The 19,548-nt window shown below is 40.1% G+C and overlaps 1 protein-coding gene across 23 annotated transcripts in view; it reads right to left on the bottom strand.

The window, feature by feature from the left end:
• tle3b (TLE family member 3, transcriptional corepressor b) overlaps positions 1-18,284 on the bottom strand; it is a 34,235-nt gene extending 15,951 nt beyond the window's left edge. For 7 of the 23 annotated variants that reach the window (XM_077228719.1, XM_077228735.1, XM_077228718.1 and 4 more), the window contains exons 1-7: positions 17,219-18,117; positions 16,522-16,724; positions 15,715-15,815; positions 15,276-15,339; positions 13,685-13,729; positions 3,666-3,728; positions 3,467-3,571 (exon numbers count right to left, since the gene is read on the bottom strand). In XM_077228719.1, the coding sequence (XP_077084834.1) occupies positions 3,467-3,571; positions 3,666-3,728; positions 13,685-13,729; positions 15,276-15,339; positions 15,715-15,815; positions 16,522-16,545 (402 nt within the window). In that variant the 5' untranslated portion in view covers positions 16,546-16,724; positions 17,219-18,117. Of the gene's footprint in view, positions 1-3,466; positions 3,572-3,665; positions 3,729-13,684; positions 13,730-15,275; positions 15,340-15,714; positions 15,816-16,521; positions 16,810-17,218; positions 18,118-18,218 lie in introns of those variants that run through there. The other 16 variants (XM_077228733.1, XM_077228731.1, XM_077228732.1 and 13 more) reach the window with 8 other exon arrangements.
• Between the last annotated feature and the right edge of the window lie 1,264 nt (positions 18,285-19,548).

Below are 19,548 nucleotides of genomic sequence, written 5' to 3' on the forward strand. Positions count from 1 at the left end.
ACAATCTTCCTTATCCTCTCTCTCTCCGTGCCAAACTCCGCTGGCTCCTGATTAACAGTGAATCTTTAATGACCCCCCCCTCCCCACCAGGGCTCTCAGATTGATCTCCTGCCATCTTCACTAGCCAACAAATAAAAGCTTGTCCCCCCCCCCCCCCCCCCCCAAAAGCCTATGAGGATGTGTGTTAATTCCTGCAACAGTGTGGCAAGTGTCTGCCTGACTATATCTATTTATCCACTATCATGATGACCATGTGACTGCTAAGTGTGTGTATGTGTGAGCAGCAGAAACAAGCCCTGCCCCCATGCCTCCCCCACCTCTTGCCAAGCTGCTCTGCTGAATGGCTAGCTGTTAAATGATGGAGCCCCGTCGACAGTTGCATTCAGGCAGATTCGAGGAAGCAATTACCTTGAAAACAGGGGTCAGAGTCTTGGCTCATTTGCCTTAATTGAATTCCAATATCTGGCTTTGGCTGTCCTTACCCAGCTCAGGACCTCCTACCCACTAGCCCAGCCAAGGCTAATCAAAGCTGGGTAACCACACTCACCAAGGGAAACACACGATAACTTTTACATGCACATTCAAGGTTTGATTGAACCAAAACAATGTTTTGTCTTTTGAAATAAAATGCAAACGCTTTAAGGCCTACTCACTCAAGGACGATATTATCCACCTTATTTTTCAATGCGGAGGTAATATATTTTCTGTGAATGTGTGAGACTTGATTCATTAGCCACTATAGGATAATACTAGAAGAATAACAAAGTGCAGTAAACAAACAATTTTCGCTACAAACCACTGTTTTTATGTTTAAATAATATATTAACACAATATGATAAATACCAGTTTGAAATAACTGGATTGTTATTGTTATTATATATTGTTATTATATAATAACAATTATATAATATTATTATTATTATTATTATTATAATAATGGATTGTTATTATATAATCCATTATTATATATAATGGATTGTTTTCGTACAGCTGAAATAACAGGATTTAAATGACACCAGAAGCCTTGCACATTCAAGTAACAAAATGGCAGCATCAACTAAAATTGAAAATAAGGTGGGTAATTTTAATTAAACTAAAAGGTTCAAAATTCAAAAAAGTTATGATGACAAAGAAATTATATTGTTGGAATCACTTTAAGATGATTTTTTTCCCAACTGATAAACGATAAAAACATTGACTGCCAAAGAGAATCCACCGGAATTTAAAGAGCTAGAGCATTTAAATTAGATTGCGGAATAACTGTGTGCACTTATAATAAACCGAGCATTATCATTAGTTGGTGAGGACACTAAGATTACATTACAGTTATCTTTATAGTTTATGTTTTTGATGTGACTGGTCCTTTTTTCTTGCAGAAATCGTACTAGTTTGGTTTTTGAAAACTGACTGTCAAGCATGTATACACGGTCAGAATACAACTGCGCTTGCTCTGAAGTACAAAGACAAGCACGCATCTTCAAATATTCAATTACACTTTGTGTCATGTATATTTGGACAGAAAGATGAAGACTGGAGCTGCTCGACTATGCAAAAACCTGCCGTGGCTTGCCTGACTGCGAATGTAAGAGAACTTCAGTTTATAGTCCACTGACCTACAGAAATGCATAATTTATATATATTTAAAAAAAATTTCATAGTTATCTCTAGATTACAATCAAAGATTGTAATTCAGGTAATGTTTGTGTTGCCCAAGTGAGTAGGAAGCTTCTCAATGCTCCTTAACACAAGCTCTTTAAAGTATTTAACATGGCTAATCACAGACAACCCTGACAGAATTAGACTTCTCCCTTTGTGTGATCAAAACAAGAGCTTAACTACACAAGCCCATACATGTCTCTCTCCACACGCCTCTAAAAAGATGTGACAAACAGATCGGCACGTATTGATAATAGGGGTGGGCGATATAGCCTCAAAATTCTATCACGATATTTCAAGAATATTTGCGATAATGATATTTATGACGATACAAAAAATTTTTTTTGAAAATTTTCTTATGTTTATCTCGCCTACATGTTTGCTCACTCATTGCGTTTTTACAATGTGGTAATTTTGTTGTTAAGAGTTTACACAACACAAGGAAGCTTGATTTCAATCTTTGAATTAAATGTTAAATGTGTGTAGGTCTAACACCAGTATTCAGAAATACTACAGAAACATAATAAAGTAATCAAATGTAAGATAACACATAGTCTTTTAGTTCTGTTTCCTGATTAAATTAAATACATAGGCTAATAATTCTCATTCATTACAATTAAAGCTATCTTTTGTTGTTTTGACGACAACATTAATGACAGACGCATAGCCTATGGCTGCTGTCACTTTTACAGCTAGTGCACGGATCCATTGCTGTTTTCATTATACTGTCTGTCACACTGTCACATGCGTTTTATACATAACCGACTGTGTTTATGAGTATACTTACCAAGACCGGAAGTTTTACACAATTTTGTGTTTTTCCCCCCATTAAAGCGATATAATCCGCGAAAAATAACTTCAGTTTCTCGCGAGCTGTACTCTATGTATGCACGCAGTGCAACTCTCTCAGAGAGTGCGCGAGTAGCTTACTGGATAGTTTAAACCCACTTGAATGTTTAAACTGATAAGAATTAAGAAGACTTAAGAATTAAAAACTTTAGTTACGATGCACTGATGGCCCGATTGTGCAAGAGACCATTCAGTCATGTCCCGACTCCTAAATGCGCGCGAGAGAAGACACGCGTCGGCAGCCCCGCTGAACACTCAAGCTGTTTGTGAAATTGCTAAATCGTCATCGGAGGCTGACAGGCTGCTCTCGCGCTCAGACAGGTGTTGTTGTTGTGCGTCCTAGGGAACGTAAATGCGCCATACGTCATCGCGTCGCTATATCATTGATATCGCGATATGACACTTTTTTATCATGTAAAAATGTATACCGGTATTATCGTGGACGGTATGATATGGCACACCCCTAATTGATAAGACAAAAACAATGGCATAAAAAGGCAAACAAAATGGCATAAAAAGGCAAACAAAATGGTGTAAACATCACATTACAAATTAAAACAAAGTAAAAATTAGACCATGAAGGGCAGGAGCAAATCTGCAGCAGGAGACTGATGGGATTAAGACACACCAACAATCCTGATCTCCTCCCATAACACTAGTATAAATGGCTCTAGCAATCACGGATTTGCCCTTGGACTGTTTAGGAGCTGCTGAGGTGATGCGTGTTGGATTGAAGGTTTTACACTGGAGGATTTCAACTGACGCATCACCTCTGACCCCACCTGTGGGAGTAGGCTAATTTAGCTGCTTATTAAAGAGCAAATTTGATCTTTATTATCACAGACTATAAATCCAATTGTCATTTCAGAGCCAGGCAGGAATGCATTAGTACACTGAGCTCCTTGTGTGCAGGTTTGTCCCTGGCCCTGGTCAAATGAAGGAGAAAGAGGGGTATACACACGGTGAGAGGCAGATTGGGAAGTCCACGTACCCCGATGATGGCATTCAACTCGGTCATTGTCACTTGCTTAGCACGTTCAACAGCCTGTGCGACCTGCTGTTGGTGCTGGAGGAAAGAGAAAAGACAAATCAATACACAGAAAATTAGCATGGGCTAGCAGAAATAATGGCAAACAGCTCATTTAATGAAGAATATTTACCTCTTGTGACAAAAAAGGCATTATTTGAGCGAGAATTGCATTTAGCCGTTTGGCAATCTCAGTCTGAAAGAGAAAAAAAGACATACAAACAGTACGTTATTGAATGTTGTCAGCTCTTCTCTAATCACTCAAATGTACTTAATTTCTGACAGCATGCACTCAAACACCCTTGCGTTACTTTCACGTTGCTGAATGCTCTAATCAAGCCTCCGCGGATCTAAACGAGGCATGATGGGATACCTCCAGAACTCCTGATTAATGAAGTAAAAACCTCAGAAACGTCTGTTTTCGCTAAAGTTGCCATGTGTCTGATTCGGGGCATAATGAACAAGAGGCTCTTTGAGGGCTGATATGGTGTGTGCGGCTCACAAAGCCAAACGGCACTCCAGCACACTGCTACTGAAACAGATCTGGCCAAATCCACAGCTTTGCCAGGCCAAGATGGGCAGAATGCCTGCAGTGCCCATCTGGCCAAAAGATCGAGAGAGAGAGAGAGAGAGAGAGAGAGAGAGAGAGAGAAGGAGAGATAAAATAATTGGGGGGGGGGGGGGGGGTCGTCTGGCCTCAACCCCCTCCACCACCCCCTCATTACCCAGACAGATTATTTCATTAAGATGCTGAAATATGCTAATGCTGATTTGGTGCTGGGAGATTAACGATGGCAATACTGAGCAATTACCATTTTTCCCCATGCTCCCATTCCAGCAGCGCAGGAGGCGAGGAACCGGAGCCCTACAGCAATATTCAAAATGACTTTTATTGATATGGAGAGACGGACAGGGTAATCAGCCAACATGCTCTGGTTCTCCTGCATTACTCACAGCTACCTGAAGTCCCCAAGAGCTGTATTTCATCATGAGCTATGCTAACGCTTCAGGATGAAAGGGAGAGAAGGGAAAGGAGAGCACGAGGGAGGGGGGAGAGGAAGTATGGGGCGGTGAACAAATTGATTATAGGTTGGAGCAGATGGCCCAGCAGGTGAGGGAGGAGAAATTTCTCTTTCTTTCACCGAGAACCACATTCCGTTCATTTTTTGGCAGTGTGACCTCTGTGCCTGTGGGAGGGTGCTGACCCTGGCACTCTGATGGATTCGGTCTCTCTTTAAAGCGGGTGAGAGTGGATGTGTTCTGACCTGTGATGAACTGTCTCTAGGGATGTGAACAAAGGATCTAAGCCCTCTCCACACCCCTTCAGAGTCATTGAGCTATTGATGCTTTTTCAGCTCAGCTTTGCTACACAAACACACACTACCTCACAAAAGAAATGCACACAACAACAATCTGTTGGCATTTGACTAAAAAAGAAATATTAGAGCATAAAAACACTGCCTGCCCTCATGCACAAGCCATACGCTGAGGTTCTTTTTCCTCGCTCACTCTATCAGTTCACACCCTCCCCTTGGCTTCCATTCCTGTATGCCACTCTCAGGTTGCCACAGCAACCGGCCCTCCCCAATCTCTCCCTCAGATCATTATGTAAATTGGAGCTCTGTTGACCATAACAGGCAGTAAAATCATATTACGCGCACAGGGGCAGGTCATTAAATTGAATTTTCGGCCTGTCGATCAGATCAACTCACCAAATTAATGTGGGATGAAAGGGAGCAGAAGGGGGAGGGGGGAGTAACGGCTTGTCTTTCATGGGTGGGGTGAAGTGTGTGTGTGTGTGTGTATTAAGAGAGGGAAGATTGAGAAACACAAACCCTACATCTGAGCCAAAAAAAAACCTGGTGATTGTCCAAAGGAGAAGATATTCCACAGTAATTATCAGAAGACACTTTTCCATTAATAAACAGCATACAAGACTTGTTAGTACACAACACACCATGTACCACAGCATTCAAATACAGGAGAGCAATGAGCACCTGCTTTAGCAAACAGCCTCCTGTTGTGATTCCGGCTTGGATCAAGCAATGCGGATTGTGGTACAAATATCTACATTTATAAAAATAAAAACACTTATGTTGGGCTGCTCGATTATGGCAAAAATCATAATCACAATTATTTTTGGTCAATATTGAAATCACAATTATTGTTATTTCACCATACGAGTCATTTTAAATATCAGTAAAAGTTCAATTATCAATACTTTGGCAAAAACTAATACTAGCTTTACTAATGTAAGATAAAGGTCCTAAAAATTATTACAGAATACAAATAAACAGTCAGCAATACAATGAAAACAAAGAAACTAGTTACAATCAAACCAGACAAATATACAACAGGGCAAAAATACAAATAAGCAGTGTTCTATTCATAAAGTAATAGCCTACAACAACCACCAAAATTAACAAGCAAATGTAAAAATAACACTGCATAGTTTTACTGTATACATTAAATGTAGATTTATCCTTATTAAAACAACTTAGGTAAATTCACTCACTGATCTTGACTGAATAACTTTTGTCATTTATCGTTTGATTATCATTGATTATCATTAATGACAGACTGCAGCAGGAATATTAAGCTGCATTTACTTTAAGAGCTAATGCACATATCCAATATACGGTTACACGCATTATATTTCTCAACTCTGTCGGTTTACTTAAGAAATAACCCACTGTGTACGTGAATACTCTCCAAAAAGGCATTTTTAAATTGTGTACTTGTTTAGGCGCGCATCTGAAGCCTACTTGCTTATCCGTGTGCGCACATAGGAACAGTGCCTCTTTTGAGGCTTAATGCACTTTAAATAACCCTTTTTAACATCAGTTAGCATTTTAGCAACAGCAGACTACTCACTTATTTGGACGTAACGTTTGGGCTTCTAGGGAGGAATGAAAGTGCATAGCTGTGTAGGAAAGGAAGATGTTCTGGACGGAATGCTCAAGCGGCACAATAAACCTCGATTATCTTGTTTTCATAATCATTGGAAGCCAAAATCAGAGTGGAAAAAAGAGCCCTATATCTATTAAATCACATTTTATCCTCTAATCTTATTATGATACAAACATATACTGTACTGCTATTAAAGACAATAATGATAATATTTAGGGAAGACTAAGGGAATTACCAAAGAACAAACAAAAAGTAAACAAAGGTGACCCAGGCATATTACAGTAATGATAAACTAAGAGGAAAAACATGATTGTAACAAATGCAACAATGCAAATACTCTTAATGGATTTTTCATTTTTACTTCATGCAAAAGATACATTTTCTTCATGCAAATCAAGTTCTTTTTTTCCCCTGAGGCAAAATGTGACCTGGGCATGTTTTTGTGTGATTCCCCCTTGATAGAGTCCATAAAACAAGCCAAAAGGATTTTAATCTGAATCACTTCACACAAACTAAACTACTACATACATTAACCTCAGATTAAACCACTGCACCATGTGAAGAGAACAGGAAGTGTGGAACTGCTGAGTGCCGTAAGCTAACAGAACAGCTCCCACACAGGCTGATAAAAAAAAAAAAAAATAGGGCCAGGGAGTAAAAACAAGGCCCTTCAGCAGAGAGAGGCTTTCTGCTCAGCTTCACAATCCCAGGTGCTCAGTGCTGTCAAGCAGTATGTGAAGAGCTCTCACACACAGCCCAATGTCAATGGCACGCCAGAAGCCATTTACCTGTTGCTGTGGGTACGAGCTGAGTGCAGGGAGACACTGATGAGGATTAAATATGCTACAAAACAACTGCACACTGAAGGAGAGCCACTCACTGACAAATGAACACACATACAGCTGAACTCTCTCTGTGACTCAAAGAACAATTACAGACAAGAGACAGGGAGAGAAAGTAAAGAGTCAGTTGGATGGTTGAACTTACATTTACATAAAAAGCCACATATACAGTACATTCTTCACAGATAACTCGCGCTAACAAATAAACAAAAGCACTCAATGGCATTTACAGATTTGAGTTCATTCCTTCCCGCCTGACACAGACTCCTCTAACCCTTGGGTCCCTCGCACTGAAAGGCTGCATTGAGCAGCAGTCGTCTGTACAGGGTGTCTCTGTCTTGCCCTTGCTGCATATGCAGCACAAATCCTGTTAGAACTGTTAAGTGATGTTTGTGTCTCTCTGTGCATTCATCTGCTGAAGCCGGACACAAAGGACACAGACAAGACCACCTGGTTCAGTGAACAGAGCTGAGAGACAGATGTGGCCTCAAATTACACACACAAACACTACAGTATCTATATCCAACACTAAGGACGCGATGTGGCGAGCACCTTAAAAATCTCCTACTTGTATCGGATTACATATTGCACCGTCCAATAACAGAACATTATTCAGTGTAGCCATTTCGAGAGAGTAAATAAATTAATGAATAATAATAATAATAATAATAATAGGTTAAACGTTCAATATTAGGGACTTAAAATGGAGCAGTTTTGGTGTCCATTTAAAATGTATGTCAGGAAATATTGTATTTTTCACTGCGAGTGATACAAAAAAGTCATTAAAGGAATTAATTAATAAACATTTAAAATAACTTAATAAAAAGGCAAATTCCATGCTGAAAATTATAATGTTGTTGTGACAGCAATTTACTTGTTTCATTTAAAGCAATTGATCTATCCATCTATTTTTGTTTAGATAAAATATAAATTGTGTCCCAACTTATAAAGATGGGCATACACTGTGAGAGTTTGGACACTCGGGAGGCCATGAGTCAATGCACACGGTACAAGTCAGTAGGGGTGCACCATATTGAAAAAAGCTGATACTGCGATATCGATAATGAATATTGCCATATCGATATTAATTTCGAGATTTTTAAACGCATGTAAAATTACAAAAGTTATGGGAAAACGCATCAAAATAGATTCATAACAAATAAAACAAGTTCTTACAACACAAAGTTTATTTCAACTGACAGTCATATTGGACTGGTACATTAAATAAATAATAACCATGTCCACAGAAGAGGACATGTTTTACTGGTTGTACAGTATAAAATAAATAAATAAAGAGCATGTCTATAGAACAGGACATGTTGTACTGGTTGTATGTACACTACAGTATAAAAAACAATAGATAAAGAGCAAGTCTACAGAACAGGACATGTTGGAAACAATACAAATAAATAAAAAAAAACAAGTAAAAAGAAAATGTCATGAGAAACAGGGCCCATCAACAACGTGTAAAAGGCAATTTGCACGTTCACCATCAAATGACAGGTAGAGGTTTTGCTGTATGGGCTGTTTACACCTGGCCACTTCATGCGTTTTCTCAGATCGGATAGCTATCTGATCGTGAAAAGACCAGGTGTAAATGCCCTCCGAAACACATTCGAGACGGTTTGAATCAAACCACTTCAGGAGGATGTCTGGGCCGCATTCCAGACGAAACTGGACAAGTGTAAATGCATCTGGTTGTTGAAACCACATATGTAAATGTCACTCCTCCCAAAAACGCTAAAAAATAAACGTGTGAGAGCCTGTTATAGGCTATATGTCTTGTTATAGTCAGATATGACGACGCTACTGCGGCATCACCACAGATGAGCAGCTGAGCATCTATTCATAAAGCCAACATACAAACTATCGCAAATCAAAGAGAAAGTAGTCACAGACACGAGACACGCCGGAGCCTCTACGCCGTAGACTACGCTTTGGTTTTAATTTATACTTCTACTTCGTTGTCCGCGTTGACGCACGCAGAGGGAGCATGTGAAACTCGAGGGAGCGGTTTGAGCAGACCAATCACAGCGCTTGCGTCCACGTAGAATTGACGCGTTGTTACATTTTTGGAGAGGTGCTCGTCAGGGTACGCCGAAGGGTACGCGCACTACGCACAGCCTACGACTTAGCTACGGCGTAAGTTCGACGCAGAAGTATAAATTGGGCTTTAACCAGTGGCGTAACTTTGCTTTAAAAAGTGGGTGGGACAGGTAGGGTGGGGGTTGGTTGCTAATACAATGCTAAATCATAAATCAGATGTACCCATATACAATAACATACCGATGTTCAGCAATCGATTTCAATAGTGCATTGTGTTTAATTTGTCGTTTAATGAGATCATGAAATGAGAATGAGATGTGTTGGTGTGAATTTTCATGTGAAGAAATACATAGATCCGATCCTATTTTTTTTAATGCATTTTAATGGTCCAGTGGCAGAGCTTTTGCCAAGCGTGTCAGAGGTTCTGGGTTCTAATCCGCACTCGTATAGTTTTTTTTTCCTCATTAAAACTGACTATGTTTATCAGTGGTTGTATATCAAGCAGGGACACGTTTGTGTGCATTGTGTTCACCGGAACGAATAGAGTCTCCGCAACAGATTAAAGCGCAAAATATCGAATAATTATCACGAGACTTTCGATATAATATCGGGCAACGTGATAGCGATATTGAGTCGATATATCGTGCACCCCTACAAGTCAGTTAACCTGATAATCGCGTCAAAGCAGCTGGTACACGGCACGACTGTCCTGACCTGCATGGCAATCGCTAAACACAACAGAGACCGTAACTTTCAATGCTGCTGCTGCTATAGGTTCAGACAGAAAAAAGAAAGAAAATAAAAAGACTAGTGAGCAAATGATTTGGGGAAATTTAACATGTTCGAAAATTAACTTTTAAATTACTCTGCACGCAATTCCTCTAAAACAATGCGAGCATCAACGATTTTCACTCAATTTCTCCCGAGAGGAAAATTTTTTAAAAATAAATATATAAAATCACCTGTGAGCTCCTACAACTGCAAAAATCAGCACACAGTGAAAATGACAATTATGACAGTGGACAATTGAATATAGTTGAAATTAAGGATTTAAAAGTGCAGTGTGTAATTTTTAGCGGCATCTAGTGGTGAGGTTACGAATTGCAGATAGAAACTGCTCATTCTAAGGTAATACAAATATAACGGTTCATTAAGTGAGGTCTATATATTGAAAATAACTTTTTCAAGGTAGTGACGAAACGCGCTCTGTAGCGCTGTTTGTTCGCTGTCAGCTACGGTAGAAACATGACAACACAATATGTCGACCTCCATAGAAGGGGGAGCCCGCGGTTATGGAGATATAAATGTCTCATTCTAAGGTAATAAAACATAACGGTTCATTATGCAAGGTCTTTATACACCATTGAAAACAGTTACAGATCTTATATTGCATTTTTGTCAATAGATCCTCAGAAATATTACACAATGCACCTTTAAAGTTGCAGAAATGCACACTTCAGAAGATCTCACAGATGGATTTCACCAAGTCTGCAAGATTTGTGAAATTAAACATTTATTAGATATTCAACAATGTTTAAATTATTCTATAAATGCGCATTTGCTGAACGCTAACGGTAAATGATAAAGTATTATAGTGTCTGCCTTTCTATTATTAATAATAATAATATAAAAGCAAACACCACAATTCTTTTTCATATACAATTTACTTTCTTTTTTTAACAGTTCTAATAACTTAGAGACCGTAAACTAATGAAGACAGAATCTGATCACTGTGTGCTTAGGCACTGTTCTCAGCTCTGTCAAAATAAAATTCCCCATTTCCGACACACTGGCCAAATAGAAAAACTTATTGGGCAACTCCGATATTAAAAAAAAAAAATGCAGAATCATATATATCAGCTATATCAGTCAACCACCAATTATAATATAACCCTGTCTGCACTTTTTGATTTAAGAAGCTCATGATTGTCTTTTAGGAATTAACTGGCCTGCCATAATAATGTGGGTGCACTTTGTCACCACTAGACATCTCACTCACATGTACACAAACACTTCTGAAGAGAGACTGCAGTGTGCTCTGAGTCAGTTTGCTTTGGCTCAGAATCAAATCGACCATCATCACCTTGGCAAACAATTCCTGGAATCCTGAATAAATTATTCATCTGAACAAGTTCCCTCCTCGCTGCCTGTCTCAACCCCCCTCCTCGCTCTCTCTCACACTCTCGCTCTCTCTCACACTCTAAGGCCACAGACTGAGCTTCACTTAATGAATCTGGCTTAGTGTGTGTGTGTGCACACAAAGAACTGACCAAATACAGCCACACCAATGATAACACACACACACACACTAGTTCTGCGTTCATTCAGCAGTGAGTACTTCAGGACAAAATGAGGAAGAAAATGAAGACAGAGGGAACTGTGTTAAACACAGAGGGACAGTAGTTCAGGGGCTTCTGAGGCTCAGTAGTTTAAAGGGGAACTTGGCAACTATTTCAACTTAATAAAACTGTTTAGAAATCATTTGGATGGTTTAATAACCTGTTCTGGTGAGAATGGTGACTTCCCCCGCTCCCCCCAGCGTTCCCAGGCGGAAAACCAACCTTGCAACATGGAGACTAACGTCCCGGTAAGTTGGAAAAAGGAAGTCTCGTGAGAAGCGAGAACGAGCGAGAAACGCGAACTGCTTTACGGCAATTGGACATTAACACACACGCCATATGACACTGTGTATGATGTATTACCCACCTCGGTAGACATAGCTCCACATGATAAAGTTGGCCGGCTCCGATAATAACAATTGCACGTGAGCAGCGGTAGAAAGGGGGAGGAGGGTGCCGCAAGTGAGTTTTTTTACGACAGTGTTGTGAAATATACGCCCCACAGCTGTAGGGGGAGCTCGTTGAGACATTATGCGACAACAAAAGTGAAAATCAGCGAAGAAATGGCTAGAGTTGCCAAGTTCCCCTTTAAGGGCTACATTGACAAGCACAGCCGTCCAGTTCTTGCCCCCACACAGCCAGCCCTCCCCTCATGGCCACATACTCACCATCCTGCCCAGGGCTCTAGCATACCGAAAGATCAGCACCACTACAAACTCACAAGCGCGTTTACATAAAACAGTCATTTAATAGTATTCTGAATCTGGTGGATGCTGAAAGCACATGGCAAATCTGGCACCTATGTAGATTTTCCTTCCGTTCTTTTCCAGCCAAAAGCACTACATGAAGGGCAGACTATGTGTTATCAGACTGCTGTCATCACTAACTCCAGAGAGAACAGGGAGTCCATGCTCCAATGAATAATTCATGCATTTCAGTCCACTCAGTAAGGGCTCTATTGATAAACAAAAGAGAGGCTCTACAAAAAAAAAAAAATAGGAAAAAAAGTCGATTAACCTGTTTGCGCAAAGCCCCTGCACCTACCCTTCCCTCCCTTTTCATTTTCTCTCAGTCTCTCTCACAGCTGGAGATAAGTGCCTGACAAAACCTTTCAGAAAATGCAGTGTCTGTGAGAGAGAGACATGTGGCCCAGACACACACACACACACACACAGAGTAGCTGATGGATCGTGCATACTGTTCCAATTCACCACCCTCACACTGATACCATTAACCTTGTGAGGCCTCAGGGTGAGAACCATAAAGGGCCTCTTCAAACTGAGCCCTCCTCATATGACTATACATCATACCACTACTAATGACATAGACCAGCCAACACCCCCATTTCCTCTATTTCTCTCTCCCTCTTTTAAAATGCATAAAACGAATTTGTTACAAAACCAATCTATCAGTTTCAGGAAGAAAAAACATTCAAACTGCCAACAATTAGGGCAGCCTGTGATGGCCACCATTCACATCAATTACTAAAAAAGGTTAAATAACAATTCCTGCTAGATGAAGCTGACCTAATGACCTTTAACTGGGCCGGCCTCCATCTTTGTCTTGATTTTCTTTTCTTTTTAGTTATGTTATATGCAGACACCTCTTTTGGCTACTTTTATTTATAGGGGCAGCATAGGAAACAAAAACAAGAAAGGGAAACATATTCAGGAACAAATTAAAACTTGCACAAGCCAGATTCAAACTAGGCACTAACCACTGCCTATGACCACTGTAATCATATGCATCACTACTCAGAACGTATACTTGCATGCTTTTGTGCACGCGCCTTTTACAGACTTTGACAAATAAAAAAAACGCTATTAAGCTGCAGAACATTTTTCAAAACCCCTACACGGTCCAAAAATGTCTGCAAAGACCCTGCTGTGTTATTGTCATCTCTTTGACCAGACAAATTCATTGACTGTCATGGTAGAGGACAAGTGCAAAAAAACACAAATGAAGCAAACACAATGCAAAACGAAAAGAATATGGTGTCAGAGTACATCACATACCTGTTTATGCATTTCAATGTTCAGCCCATAGGACATCTCATAGTACTGAAAGAGAAAATAAGAAATGCATTCAGCACACAAGTAATAGCATTATGATATTGCCTACAGTAGTTTCTCTCTCTCTCATATATATATGTGTGTGTGTGTGTGTGTGTGTGTGTGTGTGTGTGTGTGTGTGTGTGTGTGTGTGTGTGTGTGTGTGTGTGTGTGTGTGTGTGTGTGTGTGCGCATATATACACACACACACACACATATTTTATATATATATATATATATATATATATATATATATATATATATATATATATAAAATGCACCCAATCTATTTCCTAGTTTAACAGACCAAAAAAAAGCTAAGTACACAAAGCTAAGACACAGATCACTGCTTGATTATAGAAGTAGAGAGCAATGTTTATGAATCCCTCTGCTAACACTTATTTACCGACCACTTAGTATTTACTCAGTCAGCACCACTACCATTCATGGAAGCAGAGTTCTCAAAATAGTTACTAAATAGCTCTTAAAAACAAACTAAGCAAAGACAAATAAGCATCTCATCTGTTATCATTCACTCTCTCTCTTTCTACACCCTTTTCATCTCTTAGAAACATGTATTTTCCCCTCACAGGCATCTGTGTCCTTTCAAGATAAAAGTCATTTTTCAACACACAAAACAGTCAATCAGACTATGTTCATCCAAACAACTAAGGCAAACATTTGTTTTTCTTGGAGCATGTCTGTGTATTTCAGTTAGTTTATCTGGTAGTGGCCTTTTTACCACACGGCATTCCTCCGAAAAATAATATTTAACAAAGGTGCCAGCATGTTGAGTCAATACCTACTGCATGTTCAAATAAGATAAGAGAGAGTAGAACTCAGTTAACACTGTTCAACCTGTGCACTATTACATCACATTCTGATGGAATTCAGTTTCCACTCACTGGACTTCTAATAAGAGGTCTTCTGCCACACTAATATTAGTGTAATTATTGAATTGCACACAAGAGCCAACATAGAGTGACTGAAATCACCCTGAAGGTTGATAACATTTCACCTGGGTAATAATTTAAGTCAAAAACAACTATACACACTTAAATTGTATAAATGCATTGATTGTTTGATTTTCAATTGGCTAGCTGAGAAGATCAATGACAGCCCAACAATTGTCGCCCTTTACATTCACTGCACGCAATTATCGTAACATTCTCATTTAATCTTGACAAATTACTTACAATAGAGTAGACCCTTAAACGCCGTTCATAACAAAAATCTAAACCTGATTAGACTGAGCAAGCCAGCCTTTTTTTCTTACTCGAGTCAAGAGACACTCAGCACCTGGAAGATGGAACAAGAAGTAACTCCCTGTCCAAAACACCCTTCAGGCATTTTACAACAAATACCCACACCCACACTCTTATAATCTCACCACTGATCCTTCGGTGCAATCAATGCAAACGCTATTACACAATAAATAGAGGTAGTGGATACTAAACATTAGGTCAGATAGCTGGCTGGTGGCCCTATTGACGTTTTCAAGGAACAAAAGAACAACAGATAGCAAACCTCAGATTAAAAACAAACTTGCTCTTACCATGACATAATGTCGCTGCATCTCTGTCTTCTCATTTGCCAGTTTGTCATACTCCACTTTAAGACTGTAAGAAGAGAGAAAGAAAAGGAATTAGTTCCAATCGCTCCTGGATGGCAAAGTCACTTAAAAATCTCTAGGTCGTAACATAAACATGGGATTTATTGACACAAATGTTGTTTTTACAATCATTTACATGAAATTACAAATAAAACATTAAACCACTATTACAGATACTGTATATAATGGTAAATTACATAATACATCATTTAATATGGTTATAATTACTTATTAACTCTGTTATGACAACTGCCAGGCTTAAGGTTGCACTGGTGCTGCATTTGATTTATACAGACTTAAAGCAGCTTCAGAACCGGCTCTGAGTCTACAGGTAACAGGTGTGAAATGCGTCATCATATAGGTCATTAACAGCAATATTTACCTGTGGTACTGAGCTTGAAGGAACTGAAATTCATCTTTGATCCTGTCACAAGATTCTGCTACAGTGAATTTGAAGCCTGGCTGACCAGGCTGGTGAGGTGCCTGAAAAATATAGCATTCATTTATGTTAACTGCTGTAAAGCATAAAACTCACATTATCCATAATCTAACCGAGTCACTAATGCAATATGCTATTATACCAACTGTGTTTTAATGTGTCACTGCAGCTTTGACTTCCTACCACCATTACCAAAACAAACTACGACCTTCTCCATTTTACAGCAGTCCATAGGTCTCAGGTTTTACTTTCACTGTGTTTTTGAACAAGTCATGGGTATAACCACGGGTGTCAATAACACATTTCATGCTTCCCGATTTTCAAGGAATTTATATTTCATCGGAGCTGAATTGCGGTTTGTCAGAAGTGCCCAGGCGCTCCCTCGAGCTCGGCCTGTCGGTGGTTTGGACACTCTAGTGGCAACAGCCTCCAAACACGCAGCAGCGGTCGGCGCGACACAGACGGGTCACTGCGTCTAAACAGCCCCGGAGAAAAACTAGCAACTGATTCCCCTCCTTCCTGTTTTATCCATTCATTTTTTTTACTTTAAAGTGAGATGAAAATGTACCCCTGTGCAGAAGCAAGTTAACGGACATCCAGAAGAGCACATTATTGTTAAGTTTTTAGCAGAAATAAAGAACACAGAGAAACGTCACGCGACACACAATAGTGCGCGAGGATCACGAGCTCAACGGTCGAAAAGGTAACGCGCGTTGGACACAATGCATCAATATAATTTATGTTACTCACCGGATGCCGGCCCTGCGGATACATCTTGAATGTATCCTTTCTGAGGTGAAGATCCAGGGGAAGTGGCGTTCTTCAGTAATCCGAGTAGATGAGCGAGAGCCCGTCCGTCACCCCTCCCTGCACTCGCGGACACACAAAGCCCAGTCGGTCCACCCGATCCACGCGCTTCTCGCACTCCTTTCCCCCGGTTTAACCCCTTTATCCTTCACAGAGCCGATGAGCAAAACAAAAACACATCGCGTTGGCTCATTATCTCCAATAAGAGTCAAGCATTCAGCTGCGCGAGTGCTGTAAACACAGAATAGTTGTGTAGAGAGTCAAACACACATTTGCTGCTTGTCATCTGCGCTGCGAGCTGCGACTAACAAGCTGCTTACAAGTCTTCTCGCAATAACAAGATTACCTGACTGCTGTTTGCTTGAATGTAACCCGACAAGATTACAGAACAATGTCAAAAACGCGAGATAAGACCTACAGCAACCGAATCCCAATCAATTTATAGCAATTCCTCGATAAGCAGATTTAAAAAAAATCATTTATTCCGTTTAACACAATCGAGCCTCGAAGTGAATACGAAATAGCAGCTTTGCAAATTGGAAAACAGGAACAGAGAAAATAAAGCACGAAGAGCGTTCATTTGCTAAATAAACAGTCTAGATTACAAGTGGATTCTTTTGAAAGTTATCTTCCGCGTTACCTTTAGTCTCCATAAAATCCTTTTCCGCGAATGTAAATACAGCATTAATTCCTTTCTCCGCGGAAACGTCGAAGTCCTCCACTCGTGACCTTATACGATCAGTATTAGGCGCTGGTTGGGAATCAATCCCAACCCTAGAAAAGCAGCGTACAACCGCTTCGAGAATGGTTTCCTCTGAGACTCGTGTCTCGCTTGAACACAATTCGCAGAATTGTGGTTGTTGGAAAAATCCCCCAATCCCTATTTGCTTGCTTGTTTGTTTAAAAAGGTCTGGTTGTGAAAAGTTTGCCTCGTACGAGCCAGTCGCTCTCAATCGCTTTGCCTAGTTTCTCCAACACTCGCAGTACCACACACAGACTGCCCACTGACACGCGGGCTGAACTACCGCGAGAACAACCGAACGCGACCAATCAAATCTCGAAAAGGACTACACAGAAATCCCACCAATCAAACCTAGGATCCCACGTGGGTAACGCCTGTTCTGCGCGTGCTGATTGGCCAATAAAAATCTGACCTCATGTTCGCCATTTTGGCTCTAAAATAGGTTGCTTTCCCCGTAGACAAACAACTTACATGAGCGACGATTGTTCGAAGTCTAGCCACAAACTGAAATCTCTAGAGATAGATTGTAGCCTAAGAAATACTATTACAAGCGAAATTGTCTGTTGCGCGTCTATTCACTGATTTATGACCATGACTGCTGCTGTTTAAACGAAAATCAGTTGTAAGTTTCATTAAATCGCGTTTTAATTACTTTGGCGTTTCATAAATTACGTTTTAATGTCATATTTTTAAATAAACTGCGAACTCGTCACTGATTTTAAAAAAATGAGCGACTGGTATGAGCCTAAACATCCTTCAAATGTCCAGTTGTATCCCTTCCAAGGACGCCTATAACAGTGATGCAAGAGGGCACCCTCATTGCCAATGTATAGTTATGCTACCGATTCTGAATGTAACTCAAATTAACAGCATAATCTGTGAAATCAGCCCTCATTACTTGATTCACGCTGTCTGCTCAGCAACACCCTCCATGATGCCCACGTCTGCGACCGAAAAAAAACCCCAACCTATCATGTGTTGCTCAGACCCACGTGGGGCGCGGCTCGTAGTTCTGCGCCCGTCGACCAATCAGAACGCTGGCCTGCATCTGATTGGCTTAGAGCGACACGGGTTGTCAGTTCTAGACCTAAGTTGTCAATCAAGCCCACGAGGGGTAGAGCGCTGACAAATGCCTGTGCCTCTCAGCCTCCCGCCTGCGAATAGTGCTTGGAATGGCTGCTTAATTAGCTTCGAATGGCTTTTCCTTCCAGCTCAAACAATCTGTCACTACCATGTGGTAAAAAGAGCCCTGCGTAAAACAAAAGAGGGAAAAGCTAGTAGGGGCTAAATATCAGTTTGATTTTTTCCCCTATGTATGCAAGTCGCATTACCACAAAACACAACATTTATTCCACTTAAAGGCTGGTTCATCTTAGCCAACTGTTTCTGGCTTTATTTGTTTTCACAAAATAGGGACATAATCTGATATGTTTAATAATCCTCCACTGTTATTTATTTATTTTTAGTCATTTAAAAAAATTACAATATTAGACATTTGCTGTATAAAACAGAAATCTGAGATACCTGATCATGGAATGCATTGTTAAACTGAAGCTTCTGTCTAATTGGACACATTTAAGATGTGTGCACTCAGGGACTTCAGGGTCATTTCAATACAAAAGATCTGTGAAAAAGCCAACCATTGTTCGATTAAACTGTAAACTTTTGTCCATCCTATTTGGGAGGGTTATTGGCTGGAACAAATGTCAGGAGTGGAATCAGGGATGGAGCATGAAGTCACAAAGAGAGCCATAATTGATGCATTACTGTTTCAACACTTAAGATAACTGTGCATCATCATTTTTGTCTGTGCACAAATGTAATAATGATTTTTTATTTTTTTTCCTGGAATTACAGAAATGTTCAAGTAACTGGGTTAATGGCAGACATCCCTCTATGAAGAGTAAGCTATCTTCAAGCCACTTGTGTACCATTGGTGTGCACAGAGATAACAGAGATTTCCTGCTTGCTCAGTGACCCCTAAAAAAGGTCTATATAATACAACAAAAGTGAGAGTCAATGAGTTTTCAACCCACAGACAAGGGCTAACAAAGTCCTGTCAAGTCTATTTTGATGACCATAGTAACAGCTGAAGATGACAGACTGCACCCCACCCCTCTTTTCAAATTACTGCCCGGGCTATAAAACCAAGTATTTGTCATATACCTGCAACCGTTTAATTTCACTGTGTATTGTGTTGCTGTATGCTGTGTATGCAATGTGTTGCT

This window comes from Siphateles boraxobius, unplaced genomic scaffold (assembly GCF_051911475.1).
Source record: "Siphateles boraxobius isolate OS27281-9 unplaced genomic scaffold, OSU_SipBor_1 130, whole genome shotgun sequence".
Classification (NCBI taxonomy): domain Eukaryota; kingdom Metazoa; phylum Chordata; class Actinopteri; order Cypriniformes; family Leuciscidae; genus Siphateles; species Siphateles boraxobius.